The 16,797-nt window shown below is 40.1% G+C and overlaps 1 protein-coding gene across 2 annotated transcripts in view; it reads right to left on the reverse strand.

Annotated features, from left to right (window-relative positions):
* The window catches only part of IFT172 (intraflagellar transport 172), a 413,076-nt gene that overhangs the window by 207,158 nt on the left and 189,121 nt on the right, over window positions 1–16,797 (reverse strand). For both annotated transcript variants that reach the window (XM_033936511.1, XM_033936510.1), the window contains one exon: window positions 9,601–9,849. In XM_033936511.1, coding sequence (XP_033792402.1) covers window positions 9,601–9,849 — 249 coding nt within the window. The remainder of the gene's footprint in view (window positions 1–9,600; window positions 9,850–16,797) is intronic.

Below are 16,797 nucleotides of genomic sequence, written 5' to 3' on the forward strand. Positions count from 1 at the left end.
GGTTTTTTCTTTGTATTTTGCAAGTTGCATCGTTTTGGATTTTGCCATTCTGACGATTGAATTTTCTTTTGGGAGAACCTACCTGAAGCGGTGTGCATTGGTTCTGATTTTTGGTTTGTTTTACTTATTAACCTTTTCCTATCGTGTGTCCTGGGTGACGGGACATTCCAAAAATGTCGTTGCCATCATATGTCCCATGGCAAGGGACATACAGTACACAACAGGAAAACAAAATATTTGAATTTACAGACTTATGACTTATTTACATTATGTTTACAATAGCCGTAAATGATAACGGTGAATAATACAAAACTTTGCTAAAATAATTACGATTGGAACCAGCTTAACGTAAATTTTATTACAATAGGAAAAGGTTAATACAGTGTCTGCAGGATGACTCCCTACTGGGCCACACGCTGGTGCAAGTTTTGGCTGTAACCACTAGGGGCAGTGAGGAGTCCCATGGCTAGGCTCTGGTGCCAGTTACAATATGTGGGTGATGTCATCCGTGGAACCCTGGTACGTACAGCTCTACAAGTGCACTAGCACTTTAAGAACATTAGAAAGATCACGACTGACTGCACCGCGAATGCATGAGTGCCTTCTTGCCCGACGTAGGCGCACAGCTCCTCAGTTCTGTAAGCCAGCTAAGAAGCCAACCAGGGGAGATAGGTGGGTTGTGAGAATATTTGTCTGCTGTCTCTCGATAATGCCTGTTACAGTAAGTAACTGTGCTTTACCCCAGGACAAGCAGGTAGAACATTCTCACATGTGGGTGACCTCCAGAATGGGATGGTGGGAGAGTTGGCCTTTTAGGAAAATAAATTTTGTAACACTGCTTGACCAAAGTGCCCATCCTGTCTGGAATAGGATTCAAGACAGTAATGAGAGGTGAAAGTATGAACCGAGGTCCAAGTAGCAGCTTTGCAGATTTCATCAATAGGGGTAGAGCAGAAAAAAGCTACTGAAGCTGCCATAGCTTGAACTTTATGGGCTCTCCAGTTGCAGCCCAGCCTGAGCATATCAGAACGAGATACAGGCAGCCAACCAATTGGATATCATTCTTTTGGAAACAGGATGCCCCATCTTGTTAGGATCAAAGGAGACAAGCAACTGAGGAAATGATCTATGTGATTTAGTCCTTTGCAAATAGTAGGCCAATGCCCGTTTGCAGCCCAAAATATGAAGAGCCATTTCCCTAGGATAAGAATGAGGCTTGGGAAAAAATACTGGAAGAACAATTGATTGATTGAGATGAAATTCAGTGACGACCTTAGGAACGATCTTCAGATGAGTGCGAAGCACCATCTTGTCATGGTGGATCTGCCACTAAAGTTTGAAGATCACTCACTCTGCGAGCAGAAGTTAGAGAAATGAGGAAACCACTTTCCAAGTAAGATAATTGAGATGAGCCGAAGATATTGGTTCAAATGGGGGTTTCATCAATCTAGCAAGTACCACATTAAGGTCCCAAACTACTGGAGGTGGTTTGACATTGAAACATCCTTTCATGAATCTGGAAACTACAGGATGTGCAGCAAGAGGTTTTCCATCCATTGGTTGATGAAAAGCAGCAATTGCACTGAGATGGACTCTAATGGAAGTGGTCTTGAGGCCAGAGTGAGACAAATGCAGAAGGTAGTTCAAAACTGAAGAAACAGAGGTGAATTTTGGATCCTGGTGGTGAAGTAAGCACCAGGCAGAAAAACGGGTCCATTTTTGAATATAACACTGACTTGTGGACGGTTTTCTGGAAGCATCCAAGATGTCTCTGACAGACTGAGAGAATTGTAGACCAGTGGACGTCAGCAAGAGAGACACCAAGCTGTCAGGTGCAAAGACTGCAGGTTGGGATGTAAAAGAGAACCGTGAGTCTGCAAAAGAAGAGATGGAAAAATTGGTAAAGGTATGCTGAATTGAAGTAGAAGGGAGAACCATGGTGGTCTGGGCCACTGAGGAGCTATCAGAATCATGGTGGCAGATTCCTTTTTGATATTGACAAGCGTCTTGAGAATAAGAGAAATGGGTGGAAATGCATAAAGGAACTTGTGTGCCCAATCCAGGAAAAAAGCATTCACTTGTAAGATGTAAAAATGAATAAAGAATTTATTATTATTTTTTTTTTAAAATAATTCTTTATTCGTTTTCAAATTGAACAGCAAGTGCACAGAAGAATATATTATACAAATTGTTGCACAATAGCACATTAATATCTACCACATAAAATCTAGTGATGCATTAACTCCCCCTACCCCCATCCTTTATAACATTTTAATAGGAATATACACATATTATATAACATATTATAACATATTATGTAAAATTATTCTCAACTCCCTCCCTCCTTTAGTGTGCTAAAAAAGAAAAAGAAAAGAAGAGAATAATTGATGACTATTCACCACAATATTTTGCCAATGGCCCCCATATTTTCATAAAGTTAGTATATGTCCCTCTTTGTATTGCTATTGCTCATTCCATTTTAAATATATGGCATAAAGAATTCCATCAAAATGTGTAACTAAGGTTACTGTAATTTTTCCAATTGTTGGTTATATGTTGGATGGTAACCCCTGTCATAACTAATAAAAGCTTGTTGTTCTCTGATGATATTTGACTCTTTTTCCTCATCATCATGCCAAATAGCACTGTATCGTAAGAGAGTGCCACATGATTTTCCAATAAAGCATTTACTTGAGACCATATTGAATTCCAAAATATCTTAATATAGGAACAATAATAAAGTAGATGATCTAATGTCCCAGGTTCCAGATTACAGTGCCAGCATCTATTAGACTTAGAACTATCTAATTTTTGTAAACGAACAGGGGTCCAAAACACTCTATGTAACAAAAATAACCAATTTTGTCTCATAGATGTTGACACTGTTCATCTCATTCTCCAAGACCAAATTCGTGGCCATTGAGATGCAGAAATTTGGTGCTTGATCTCAATGCTCCAAATGTCTCTCAGACCATTCTTTGGTTTTTTATTCAAGTATCCAGATAATAATTTATACCACAGTGCGGCTTGATGTCCTAGGAAGTCTGCTTGGAAGCATAGGAACTCCAGACTATACTGATTGTTCAAAGTCTTCCATTCAGGGAACCCTACCTGAATGGCCTGCTTCAACTGCAACCATTTAAAACTTTGTGTTTTACTAAGACCAAATCTATGTTGCAGTTGTGAAAATTCAAGCAGTTTACCATCTGAAATAACATCCTTTAGAGTTCGAATGCCTGCAATAATCCAGTTCTTCCAAAGGTAAAGAATTTTTTTAAAAAAAGAAAAAAGCGTCCACTTTTAGGTGATGAGGAGAATATAGCCTGGAGCAAAAGCGGGGCAGTTTGTGGTTGAGGGGAGATGCAAACAGGTCTATCTGAGGAGTCACCCATTGAGAAATGGAGAGCTGCTGAGTTCAGCGTTCATTCGTGAGGTTCCCAGGGGAAAAACCCCCAAGTCTAGAAATGGTGGCACACAGCAGGCTGGCTCTACAGATCCACCAGAGTTTCTCTGTGAAGCAGCAGTCCAGCACCGCAGGACTGCATCCTTTCCTCTGACAGGGGAGCACCTGGAAGGGGTCTCAAGACACTGAAGCCACTGAGAAAATGAACTTTTAAACATAAAATAAGAAAAAGAAGAGCAGCAAATGCAAGACTTCTGCACTGATTGCTTGCAGAAATTCTAACTGGATATGTTTACTAACTCTCAGGCTAAGAGGGTAGAGAATGTGCTCAAAAAAGTTGTGGATTTCTACAACTCCCGGATTGAACATCTAACATATGGAATCCAGAAGGGAAGTAACAAAATAATAACTTGTGGACTTTTCTTTTAGGAAATTATCCAAACCTTTTTTAAACCCTGCTAAGTTAACAGCTTTCAATACATTCTCTGACAAGAAATATTTTATCCAGTTTGTTTTAAATCTGCTACTTAGTAGTTTCATCGCATGCCCCCCTAGTCCTAGTATTTTTGGAAAGAGTAAACAAATGATTCACATCTACCCATTCCATTCCACTTAGTATTTTATAGACCTGTATCATATTTCCCCCGAGCCATCTCTTCTGCAGGTTGAAAAGCCCTAGATGCTTTAGTCTTTCCTCATAGGAAAGTTGTCCCATCCCTTTTATCATTTTAGTCACCCTTCTCTGTACTTTTTCTAATTCCGTTACATCTTTTTTGAGATACTGTGACCAGAACTACACACAGTATTCAAGGTGCGGTTGCACCATAGAGCGATACAAAGGCATGATTTTCATCTTTGTTTTCCATTCCTTTCCTGATAATTCCTAACATTCTATTTGTTTTTTTTAGCAGCTGCTGCACACTGAGCTGAGAGCTTCAACGTATTCTCAATGATGACACATAGATCCTTTTCCTGGGCAGTGACTCCTAACATGGAACCCTGCATCACATAGCTATAGTTCAGGTTCCTCTTTCCCACATGCATCACTTTGCACTTGTTCACGTTAAACATCATCTGCCATTTTGACGCCCGGTCTACCAGTCTCACAAGGTCCTCTTGCAATTTTTCACAATCCTCTTGTGATTAAACATTTTTGAACAACGTTGTATCATTGGAAAATTTAATTATCTCACTAGTTAATCCTATCACTATATCATTGATAAAAAAGCAGCGGCCAGCACAGACCACTGGGGAACCCCACTACCGTATTTTCGCGGATATAACGCGCGCGTTATACGTGATTTTACGTACCGCGCATACCCCTCGCGCGTTATATGCCTGAGCGCGGTATAGAAAAGTTTTTAAACATAGTTCCCACCCCGCCCGACGCCCGATTCACCCCCCCAGCAGGACCGCTCGCACCCCCACCCCGAACGACCGCTCGCACGCGCTCCCACCCGCACCCGCATCCACGATCGGAGCAAGAGGGAGCCCAAGCCCTCTTGCCCGGCCGACTCCCCGACGTCCGATACATCCCCCCCCCCGGCAGGACCACTCGCACCCCCACCCCGAAGGACCGCCGACTTCCCGACAATATCGGGCCAGGAGGGAGCCCAAACCCTCCTGGCCACGGCGACCCCCTAACCCCACCCCGCACTACATTACGGGCAGGAGGGATCCCAGGCCCTCCTGCCCTCGACGCAAACCCCCCCCCCCCAACGACCGCCCCCCCCCCCAAGAACCTCCGCCCGTCCCCCAGCCGACCCGCGACCCCCCTGGCCGACCCCCACGACACCCCCACCCGCCTTCCCCGTACCTTTGTGTAGTTGGGCCAGAAGGGAGCCCAAACCCTCCTGGCCACGGCGACCCCCTAACCCCACCCCGCACTACATTACGGGCAGGAGGGATCCCAGGCCCTCCTGCCCTCGACGCAAACCCCCTCCCCCCAACGACCGCCCCCCCCCAAGAACCTCCGCCCGTCCCCCAGCCGACCCGCGACCCCCCTGGCCGACCCCCACGACCCCCCCACCCCCCTTCCCCGTACCTTTGGAAGTTGGCCGGACAGACGGGAGCCAAACCCGCCTGTCCGGCAGGCAGCCAACGAAGAAATGAGGCCGGATTGGCCCATCCGTCCTAAAGCTCCGCCTACTGGTGGGGCCTAAGGCGCGTGGGCCAATCAGAATAGGCCCTGGAGCCTTAGGTCCCACCTGGGGGCGCGGCCTGAGACACATGGTCGGGTTTGGCCCATGTGCCTCAGGCCGCGCCCCCAGGTGGGACCTAAGGCTCCAGGGCCTATTCTGATTGGCCCACGCGCCTTAGGCCCCACCAGTAGGCGGAGCTTTAGGACGGATGGGCCAATCCGGCCTCATTTCTTCGTTGGCTGCCTGCCGGACAGGCGGGTTTGGCTCCCGTCTGTCCGGCCAACTTCCAAAGGTACGGGGAAGGGGGGTGGGGGGGTCGTGGGGGTCGGCCAGGGGGGTCGCGGGTCGGCTGGGGGACGGGCGGAGGTTCTTGGGGGGGGGCGGTCGTTGGGGGGAGGGGGTTTGCGTCGAGGGCAGGAGGGCCTGGGATCCCTCCTGCCCGTAATGTAGTGCGGGGTGGGGTTAGGGGGTCGCCGTGGCCAGGAGGGTTTGGGCTCCCTTCTGGCCCAACTACACAAAGGTACGGGGAAGGCGGGTGGGGGTGTCGTGGGGGTCGGCCAGGGGGGTCGCGGGTCGGCTGGGGGACGGGCGGAGGTTCTTGGGGGGGGGGGCGGTCGTTGGGGGGAGGGGGTTTGCGTCGAGGGCAGGAGGGCCTGGGATCCCTCCTGCCCGTAATGTAGTGCGGGGTGGGGTTAGGGGGTCGCCGTGGCCAGGAGGGTTTGGGCTCCCTCCTGGCCCGATATTGTTGGGGAGTCGGCGGTCCTTCCGGGTGAGGGTGCGAGTGGTCCTGCCGGGGGGGGGGATGTATCGGACGTCGGGGGGGGGCATCAGGCTTTCAGGATGGGGACAGACCTTCAAGGGGGACAGGACTTCAAGGGGGGACAGTGCACGGAAAGTCAGGGGGGGGTGAACGGAGAGTCGGGACAGCGCACGGAAAGTCAGGGCAGTGCACGGAAGTCAGGGGGGTGAACGGAGAGTCGGGACAGCGCACGGAAAGTCAGGGCGGGCGAAAGGAGCGTCGGGCATCATGCGCGTTATATGCCTGAGCGCGGTATAGAAAAGTTTTGGTACATATCATCGTGATTTCTGCGCGCTATACCCCTGTGCGCGTTTTACACAGGTGCGCGTTATATCCGCGAAAATACGGTACTTACCTTTCTCCATTGAGAATATTGACCTTTCAACCCTACTCTCTGTTTTCTATCTTTCAACCAGTTATTAATCCATACTAGGACATTACCTCCTATCCCATGACTTTCTAATTTCCTCAAAAGTCTTTCATGAGGTACTTTGTTAAATGTGTTTTGATACACAATATTGACTGGCTCACCTTTATCCACATGTTCATTCTCCCCTTTCCTATAGCAGCAAATTCATGTGGAATTACTATTAAAGAAAACTAGTACAAGTATGCATTTATGTGCCTAATTTTTGGCGTGAGCAATTACACTAGCTCAATGGTTGATGTAGATGTTCACACCTAAATGTAAGAAGTTAAACACGCCTCTGATATTATTCTAGTGCACATGTATGTTATGTGCTAGGCATGCCCCTCCTCTTTCCACTTACCCATTGCTGTTGCATGCAATGGAATTTGTGCCACGCAATTTACAGTATCCCAACTAAGGGTAGATGCATGCTTAAATGCTAATTAGTGCCAATTGATTATGGTTAGAGACTGAGCAGATTAAACCCTTGCTATATGTATCAAAATTCTGGATTTTTCTGCCACATTATGGACACAGTTGGAACCATTGCTTTGATGGCATGGTTCAGTGGGACAAAAAGAAAAATAGAAATTCTTTTAAAAAGAAAAGAAGAAAAATTGTTGAAAAACAGAGGTAAAAGCCACTCAAAGATCAGGAAAGCTTTGTTTTCCATTTAGCAGAGTAGGAAAAACAAAGCTGTGAAGATGAAAAGATTGTTGTGTATGGGAAGGGCTATGAATTCTCAGATCTTTATGCTAACTTTTGATTTCTGGGATAGCTTTCCATTCCAGAGATGGGTGATATCATCACATACTACTTGTGCCTGACTCATTTGTTGAAATAAAATGAAATTTATAAAGACAACTGAACATTAGAAAATAGAAAAGACACTAAAGAAACATTAAAAAGGTGACAGAACATTCAGTAAAATTAGAGATAGTTTTTCTGAGAATTGCAAAAAAAAAAAAAATCCAATGAAGAACTAAAAGAGGAACACACAGAAACTGCTATGTATGCTCAATCAAGCTGAAGAACCTCCCAGAAAACTGATGAAGAAGCTGTCAGGTTTAGCCATTCAGCAGCTATCACTCAATTGTGTAATGCATGAACTGCTTGTCCTCAGAGAAAAGTAATGCTAACAAAAAAGTGAAATTGCAAAAGAGGGTACAAGGACACCAGCACAGAAATGTGAAAAGGATTAACATTTTCACTTTGCGAATTCTTCCTGCTTCACTCGATGCAACATGTGGCATGAAGGCACTCTTCTGCCACCCATTCTTCATAAACAAGACATGTCCATAAGAGTATTAGAGTCAGAAGTTTCTATCCCTGGCACTTTGGAATCAAAATGAGATGTTTTAGAGAAGTTTGAGAACTTAGGAAACAAGTTGGTAAAATCCAAGATGGCCACCACTGGTGAATTTTAGTACTTAAACAGCTTAAAATCAGCTCAGTGATGATCAAAAACCTAAAAAAACAGGATTTTTTGGGAGGGGGACCAAGGCCTTAGCTGTAGAAACAGTTAAAAAGAGCTTTAGAAGAGCCCCCTTTGATTTTTCCCACAGGTTGTCACAGTCTTACTCACAGACCATGTGTTGGGAAAATGGTGCTGCTGCTGCCTGCTTCAGCTACTCTCAGGTGTAGTTGTTCTAGGAGAGACCCTTTGCTTTCAGACACTTAGCCACTTCCCTGGGATTTTCAGGCTTCCAATTGGACCTCCACAAACCGACCCTCAACCCCCCTTCCAGACCTCTCAAGAAAAAAGAGAAACAAAACGTAGCCAGCACCATCACAGTCCCAAAGGAATATTATAAGCGTCTAAACAGCATGCGCTCCAGCCCCTGACCAAGTCAAAGGTGCAAGTAAGCACCAGGGGAATGGACCCTAAGCTCCACTAAACTTCAATAGGCTGGCTGGATACACCTTCCAGCTGCAGAGTTAAAAGTCTGCTCCTCTTCACGCAGGCAGAGTAGACTCTAATCAAAAGGGATCTCTGATTTCATGAAAAAGGCTGCAACTATTGTGAAAAACCACAAAACTATTGCAAAATAAAAAAGAAATTAACCGAGCAGATCAGGAGACACTTTTCATATTTGCATGTAGAAAGAGAAACTGAAGGGGACAGCAGACTTCTGGGAGAAGAAGGTAGTTTCAAAAGCTGTGATTGACATCTTTCTGCAATATGCTTGCAAGAATGGACAGAACACCCTAAGGTTCAGCATACCATTCCTATTGCACTGGAAAGAATTTATCAAGTAAAAGACTATAATCTATTTACTTATATTAGATCAAAAATTAAAAATTAATTTTACTTAATTTATTTGTATGTATTCACATTAAAAAATCCATATCTGTCTGCTAATTTTAACTGTTGAGTTTTCAAATTTCCCACCCTTCATTCATCAGCTTAATTTTGTCTGAATAAATTGTTGCCTAGTTAAAAAGGTTACTGCTAAAGTGTTATCTGGACACATTGTAATTCTGACTGGCCAGCACTGATATTCAGTGCTTGCCAGTCAAAGTAACTTGGATAATTCTGGTTGGTCATATACTGTAGCTATTCTAAAGTTAACTGGATAATTTTAGTGTGTTTAGGTTAAACATCCAGCAAATATTATTGGGCTTGCAGTTTGATAATAAATTATGATAACAATTACAGTTAATTTTAATAAATTATTAAAACAAGAAATGCATTTTTAATTATTTGTTTTCCATTGAAAAGTTCCCTCTAAAAATGCTTTTAGGTTAATGTACAGCGAAGGTCAAATGTAGCTATAACACTTTACTGGAAGAACATGCATGGGTCCTGGAAAGGCACCCCTATTTTAAGTCCATTTCCTGTTCTTACCCTCTCATAGAACTCTCCTTTAATGAGGGCTGCTGTAATTCTGGCAACAACATCACTATCCACCATCAGCTGGTCCTTACTCATGGCCAGACGAGCAGCTTTGGCAGGGAGACCAGCTTTCAGATACAGATTAATGGCAGTGATGTAATCTCCTTCTTGTTCCTGTACCTCTCCTGCCTTTTCTTCCTGCTGACTTTCCGTTAGCCACTGATAATAGCTCCGCTTCAGATTCTCCAATTCTGGGTGTCCCTGGGTACAAAACATAATAAAATGAGAAGAAATGTTTAGAGCAGAATTGAAAAACAAATACCACCAAAATTCAGCTTATTTCAAAACTCCATGTACTTGACTTGCTAATCATTTGTCAAGAAATCGAAGTAGCAAAAATCATATAACAAATCTAATCTGGAGTAGAAGATTTTGCTGAAGAGACAAAGGGGTGAATTTCTTCAAAAAGGCTGTAAATAAATCCCAATAAATGAACAAACAAACATAAGTAATGGTATTCTAAAAGCTTGTAATGCTCTTCATAAAAATTATAAAAAATACTTTTTGAGTGAAATCTGTAATGGTATAGACAGAAAGGAGGTAGATATGGCGCAGTGGTTAAAGCTACAGCCTCAGCACCCTGAGGTTGTGATTTAAGTTTTTATTGATTTTTTCATATACCAACAAGTGTTATTAAATTTTCATACAATTGTCTTAACAATACACTTGAATTTTCTATAATGTACTTTATATAAACCATATTTTATATTAATCTTCTTATGAATTTATATAACATATATATTGTAATAATTTTATTAATTATTATTTAATTATGAACCCTTTTCCCTCCCTTTATTATATTAATTTCACATATGATTATTACTTATTATAATACAGTGGTGCCTCACACAACGAACTTAATTGGTTCCAGGAGCAAGTTTGTTATGTGAAACGTTCGTTATGTGAAACGCGTTTTCCCATAGGAATACATGTAAAAAAAAATAATTCGTTCTGCAGCATAAAATATGCTAAGATGACATAAAAAACATAAATTTTTTGTTATTATTTTTATTTAGATACATCTAAAAACATACATCTCCCTGTCCTTTTACTTCCACTATCTTCCTATCCCATCTCTATTCCCTTTTGTCCCTCTCCCCATGATCAATCATCTCACCACCTCTCTCTGCCCTCACCCTCAGGGTTCAAGATTGCTTCCACTCTTTTTCCTGTTGTTCTCTCTGCCTGTCACCCTATGATTTAGCATCCCTTCTGTCCTTGTCCAATATTTCCCCTTCTCTCCCTCCCTCTCATCCCCTGCTCCAACATGTGCTTTCAGCGGCCTTCTCCCCCCTTAAGCGTCTTTTCTTCTCCACTCCACCTTTCCTCCCTCCCTGCCTCCACCTTTGTGGCGCTTTTGCACCCGACCGACAACAGAACAGGCCCGGTCGGACAAATCTCCCTGTTCTGTAGCCGCGAATCTAAATTACCTTCTTACAGCAGCTGGATTATTGAAGCTGCTGTAAGAGGTAATTTAGATTCGCGGCTACAGGGCAGGGAGGTTTGTCGGCCGGGCCTGTTGTCGGTCGATCGGGGGACCTGACCAGCTGTGCACATTCTTCGGGGCGGACCGCCCCCTCCCCCCTCTTTCGTTCGCCATTGCCTTCTTCCTACCTGCCCTGCCGCAGCCGCACACAGCCGACCGGAAGTCTTCCTGATGTCAGCGCTGACGTCGGAGGAAGGGAGGGCTTTGCTTAAGCCCTCCCTCCGACGTCAGCGCTGACATCGGGAAGATTTCCGTTCGGCTGTGTGCTGCGACAGGGCAGGTAAGGAGAAGGAGACTACCCTCGACCAACCCCGCTGCGATCCAACCCCGCAGGAACCCCGGAAGGATGCAGCTCGGGCGACTTCGTTGTGTGAAACGAAGTACGTTATACGGATCACGACATAAAGTTCGTTGTGCGCAGCGTCCGCTGTGCGAGGCGGCCGTTATGCGAGGCACCACTGTACATTGTTTATAATGTATTATAAAAAGAATAAATTTCTTACCCCTTCCCTCCCTCCCTTCTTTAACCATTATCTTATTGTGGGAAAAAATCTAAATCATTCATTACAAAAATCTGTTAATGGTCCCCAAATCTTCTTGAACTTATCCATATATCCTTTTTGTGTTGCAAATGTACGTTCCATCTTATATATATGGCAAACTGAGTTCCACCAAAAATTATAGTTCAATCTGTCATAATTTTTCCAATTATGTGTAATTTGCTGTACTGCTACTCCAGTCAATATAAATAAAAGTTTATTGTTATTTGATGAAATTTGACTTCGAGCTCTCATTGCAGTACCAAACAAAATCGTATCATATGTCAAGGCTACCGGATTTTCTAACATCCTATTAATTTGAGGCCAAATTGATTTCCAAAATATTAATATGAATGGACAATAGAATAAAAGATGATCTAATGTCCCTGGTTCAAGATGACAATGCCAGCATCTATTAGACTTAGAGCTATCTATTCTATGTAAACGTGTGGGGGTCCATAAAGCTCTATGTAAAATAAAAAACCAAGTTTGTCTCATAGAAGCTGACAATGTACATCTTAACCTCCAAGACCAAAGTCGTGGCCATTGAGATGCATTAATCTGATGCTTAATCTCAATGCTCCAAATATCTCTAAGACCATTTTTTTTCTTTTTATGTACAAATCCAGATATTAATTTATACCACCTTGCGGCCTGGTGACCCATGGAATCTATCTGAAAACATAAGAATTCCATACTATGATAGTTATTAAGGTTTTTCCATTCAGAGAACCCTATCTGAATGGCCTGCTTCAATTGCATCCATCTGCAATATTGTGATTTATTCAAACCAAATTTATTTTGCAATTGTGAAAACTCAAGCAGTTTACCTTTATTCATTACATCTTCTAAAATACGAATTCCAGCAATCATCCAATGTTTCCAGATAATTTTAAAACCGCCAACTTTGATCTTTGGATTGAGCCATATTGTTTGAGTCGTTGATTTAGTTATTGGAATAGGAGTTAGATTACTTATATATCTTATAGTTTTCCAAGTATCAACAAATATTTTGTGATCCTTATATAACCTTGGCATTTGAATACTGATGACATGACTCAGACATAAAGGAAACATTAATCTCCATTCTAACCAGAACCAATCTGGTATATGTTCAATGGGCTCTGGGAGGATCCAATACATACCCTGACGCATAATATAGACTTGATGGTACCTATAAAAATTTGGAAAATTTACCCCTCCCTCCTCAATTGGTCTTTGTAAAGATACTAGAGCAATTCTGGGGTTTTTTCCAAGCCAAATAAATTTTGTTAGCATCTTATCTAATTTTTTGTAAAAAGACCCCTGAAAAAAAATTGGTATCATACCCATTTGGTAACAAATTATTGGTAATATCATCATTTTTACAGTTTGCACTCTCCCCCACCAAGATATGCATAAAGGATTCCATTGTTCACACATTTCTGACACTTTTTGTAATAAATTTTTTTCATTAATTTTCATAGTCTCATCTATAATTTTTGTAATCCAAATTCCTAAGTATTTTAATCCTTCTTCTTTCCAAATAAAAGAAAATGAGTCAAATAAACTTTTTGTACAATGTACATTGAGTGGAAGCACTTCTGATTTATTCCAGTTTATTTTATATCCTGAAAATTTTCCAAATTTTTCAATTAATTCAAGCAAATTTGGAATGGTTGTTTCCAGATTTCTCAAATAAAGTAAAATATCATCCGCATATACTGATAGTTTATATTCTCTATCTGAATGCGGAATACCCTGTATCTCCTTTATCTGTTCTATAGCTATTAACAAGGGTTCTAAAACAATATCAAAAAGCAAAGGGGATAGTGGGCATCCTTGTCTAACTCCCCTCTGTAGAATAAATCTTTCTGAAAAATTATTATTAATATATAATCTAGCAGCAGGGGAGCTATACAATGCTTTTATTATTTGTATAAATCCGGATCCTATTCCAAACCATTCCATTGCCTGAAACATGAAGGACCATTCCACTCTATCAAAAGCTTTTCCAGCATCTAATGAAATAGAGAATGCTGGGTCATTAATTGATTTTGTCAAATATAACATGTGATGTGCCAATCTAGTATTATGAGATGAATGTCTTTGAGCAACAAAACCTGTCTGATGCATATCTATAATGAAAGGGAGAGCTTTAGCCAGTCTTAATGCTAATGCTTTAGTTAAAATTTTTCCATCCACATTTATTAAAGAAATAGGTCTATAATTTGAAACCAAAGTGGGATCTTTATTTGGCTTAGGTAAAACTATAGTTATTGATTCAGCCATAGTACCTGTAATATAACCTTTATTTAGTTGTGTCTGATACAGTTTTAATAAATAGGGCATTATAATGTTTTGAAATGATTTATAAAACTCTACTGTACAACCATCTCCACCTGGAGCGGATCCAACCCTAAGGGATTTCAAAGCTGTATCTAATTTTTTTAAGGATATTGGCTCTTCTAAACTTTGTTTTATATGTTCATGAATCTTTGGTCCCTCTATTAATTTTAAAAAATCTAAACCATCCTTTTCCTTTTCCGAATAAGGCTCAGAAGAATACAAATTTTTATAGAATTTTAAAAATTGTTTTATAATGGGATCAATTTGAGATAACATTTCCCCATTCTCATTTTGAATAGCAATTATTTTTGTTTTTGTTTTTTTTTGTTTTAAGATAATTTGCTAGCATTCTTCCCGCCTTATTCGAATTTCCATAATACAAAGCTTGTTGTACAAATAAATCTTTTCTAATAATTTTTGAAGAAATTTCATTGTATTTACCTTTAACTATTAAAAAGTTCTTGTTGTGTCAAATAATCCCATTTTTCAATTAATTTTGATACAAGAGATTTCACTATTTTTTCCAATTCTGTAAATTGCTTTTTTTCCTTTTTTATTTGCAAAGCTGAATAAGAAATAATTTGTCCTCTAATGTATGCTTTAAAAGCATCCCACAAAGTCTCTATTGAAATTTCTTCTGTATCATTAATTTGAAAATAATCTTTCATTTTTTCCATAAGATTTTCACAAAAGTCAGTATCTGTAAGCAATGTATTATTTAATCTCCATATAGGTCTATTTCCATTCTGATCCATTATTTTAATTTCAATCCACACTCCAGCATGATCAGATAGTATAATTGGATCAATGACTGCCTGTGTGATTTGATGTACTAATTGATTAGAAACAAAAATGTAATCTATTCTAGAAAAAGAATTATGAACCTGTGAGCAAAACGAAAATTCCCGACCATTAAAATGAAGAATACGCCAAATATCTTTTAAATCACAAGATTGTACTAAATTATCAAGGCCTAATGATTTTATAAATCTTCTTGGACTTTTATCCATTAGTGGATCCATAACAGCATTGAAATCCCCTGCTACTATTAGATTTGAAGTAGCAAGTGGAAGAATCAATTGTTGCAGAGTTTTAAAAAATTCATTCTGATTCGAATTAGGGGTATATATATTAAAGAGTGTCATGGTGGTATTTCCCATGTCCATTTCTATATATACCCATCTTCCAAGAGGATCAGCTGCCTTAAATTTAAATGAAGCAGTACATTTTTTATTTATTAATATAGCAACACCAGCTTTTTTTCCTATTGCTGAAGAAAAATAACATTGTTTGACCCACTCACCTTTTAGCTTTATAGATTCATTATTTGAAAGATGGGTCTCTTGTATGCAGCATATATCAGCGTTCTGTCTTTTTAAAAATAATAATGCTTTTTTTCTTTTAATCGGGTGATTGAGACCATTAACGTTTAAAGATATTATCTTAAGACCCATTATGCATTAATATAATTTGTAATGTAATATCCCAATCTTCAATATTTTTTATAAATTTTTTTTTCCCACATATAAGATAAAATAAAAAATTACCTATTGTACACAGACCCTTGAAATTTAATACCCCCCTATTTCCTCCCTCCCCACCCCATACATATACGAATACTTGGAAACGCAAAATTAGATCAGGTTTAACATCACTCCTTACAAGCTAAAAAATACTTTAATATCACAAGCTCCATAGTAGTAATATAAATACTACTATTAAAATTCAACAATTTATATATCTTTGTTTTCTTATTTATATACTTTTATTTATTTATCCAAATTTTGTTATGTTCAGTTAAATTAAATATATATAAGATATTTTGAATTTATAAAAAGGATAAGATTATTAGAATACATTAAGCAAACATTTTATCCTTTATAACTTCAATCATTCATCTCATTCATTATATTTTCTATTCTATGAGATCCATTCATCTAAAATTAAAAAGTAAAAATTGTAATAAAAAAATTAAAATCTATTATAACCCATTCTCTTACTCATTCTTATTCCTATTTTAATAGGTCAATTGAAAACTTTAATGATTCCTATCCATAAACCTTTTTTTTTATATCTGGTAAAGAACTGTATCTTTTAGAGAATGTATTTAGCATATATCTGAATCATAAAACATATCCTTACTATGAAGTTATTATTATTATTTTCTTTGTAAAACTGTTTATTTCATTATATATAATATATCTAATATTAAATATATTTTCATTCCGTATAGTTCCGCTGGTATGAATGCCTTTTTTTTTTCTCTTCAAGTTTCCTCTTCTTCCTCCGTAGACGTGATGACGTGAAAACAACCTATCCTTTTCATTTCCGGTGTAGTTCATTGGTTGAATAGAGATTTCCTGTAAATGCATACTCCTTCGTGTTTTTGTTCGGTAGTGTCATAGCAACCACCATACTTCGGGTATTTCTGTGTCTTTGAGGGATTATATGGCAGGGAGACATTCACTTCGCAATCCTCTCAGTTTATTCGAAATCCGACTCAATCTTTCAATTCCCTGAGTCGTGCAGTGACACTCAGTATGAAGCCAACATTCCGCCCTCCCCTCATGTCAGTCATTCATCCACGTTCTCACCGAGTCAAGTTCCATGCTCGTGACAGCGATCTTTCTCATTTTTAAAAGTAAGTTGGAAGATTCTATATATTCGAATCAGTTATTCAAACTGGTTTTTTTTTTTTTTTCCAGAGTATATTTTTGGTAACGATTTAAAATAATATGAAATATAAACATATTCATTTGATAAAAATATCAGTCTTGATAAACTTACTCAGCGTTT

Source organism: Geotrypetes seraphini, chromosome 3 (assembly GCF_902459505.1).
Source record: "Geotrypetes seraphini chromosome 3, aGeoSer1.1, whole genome shotgun sequence".
Taxonomy (NCBI): Eukaryota; Metazoa; Chordata; class Amphibia; order Gymnophiona; family Dermophiidae; genus Geotrypetes; species Geotrypetes seraphini.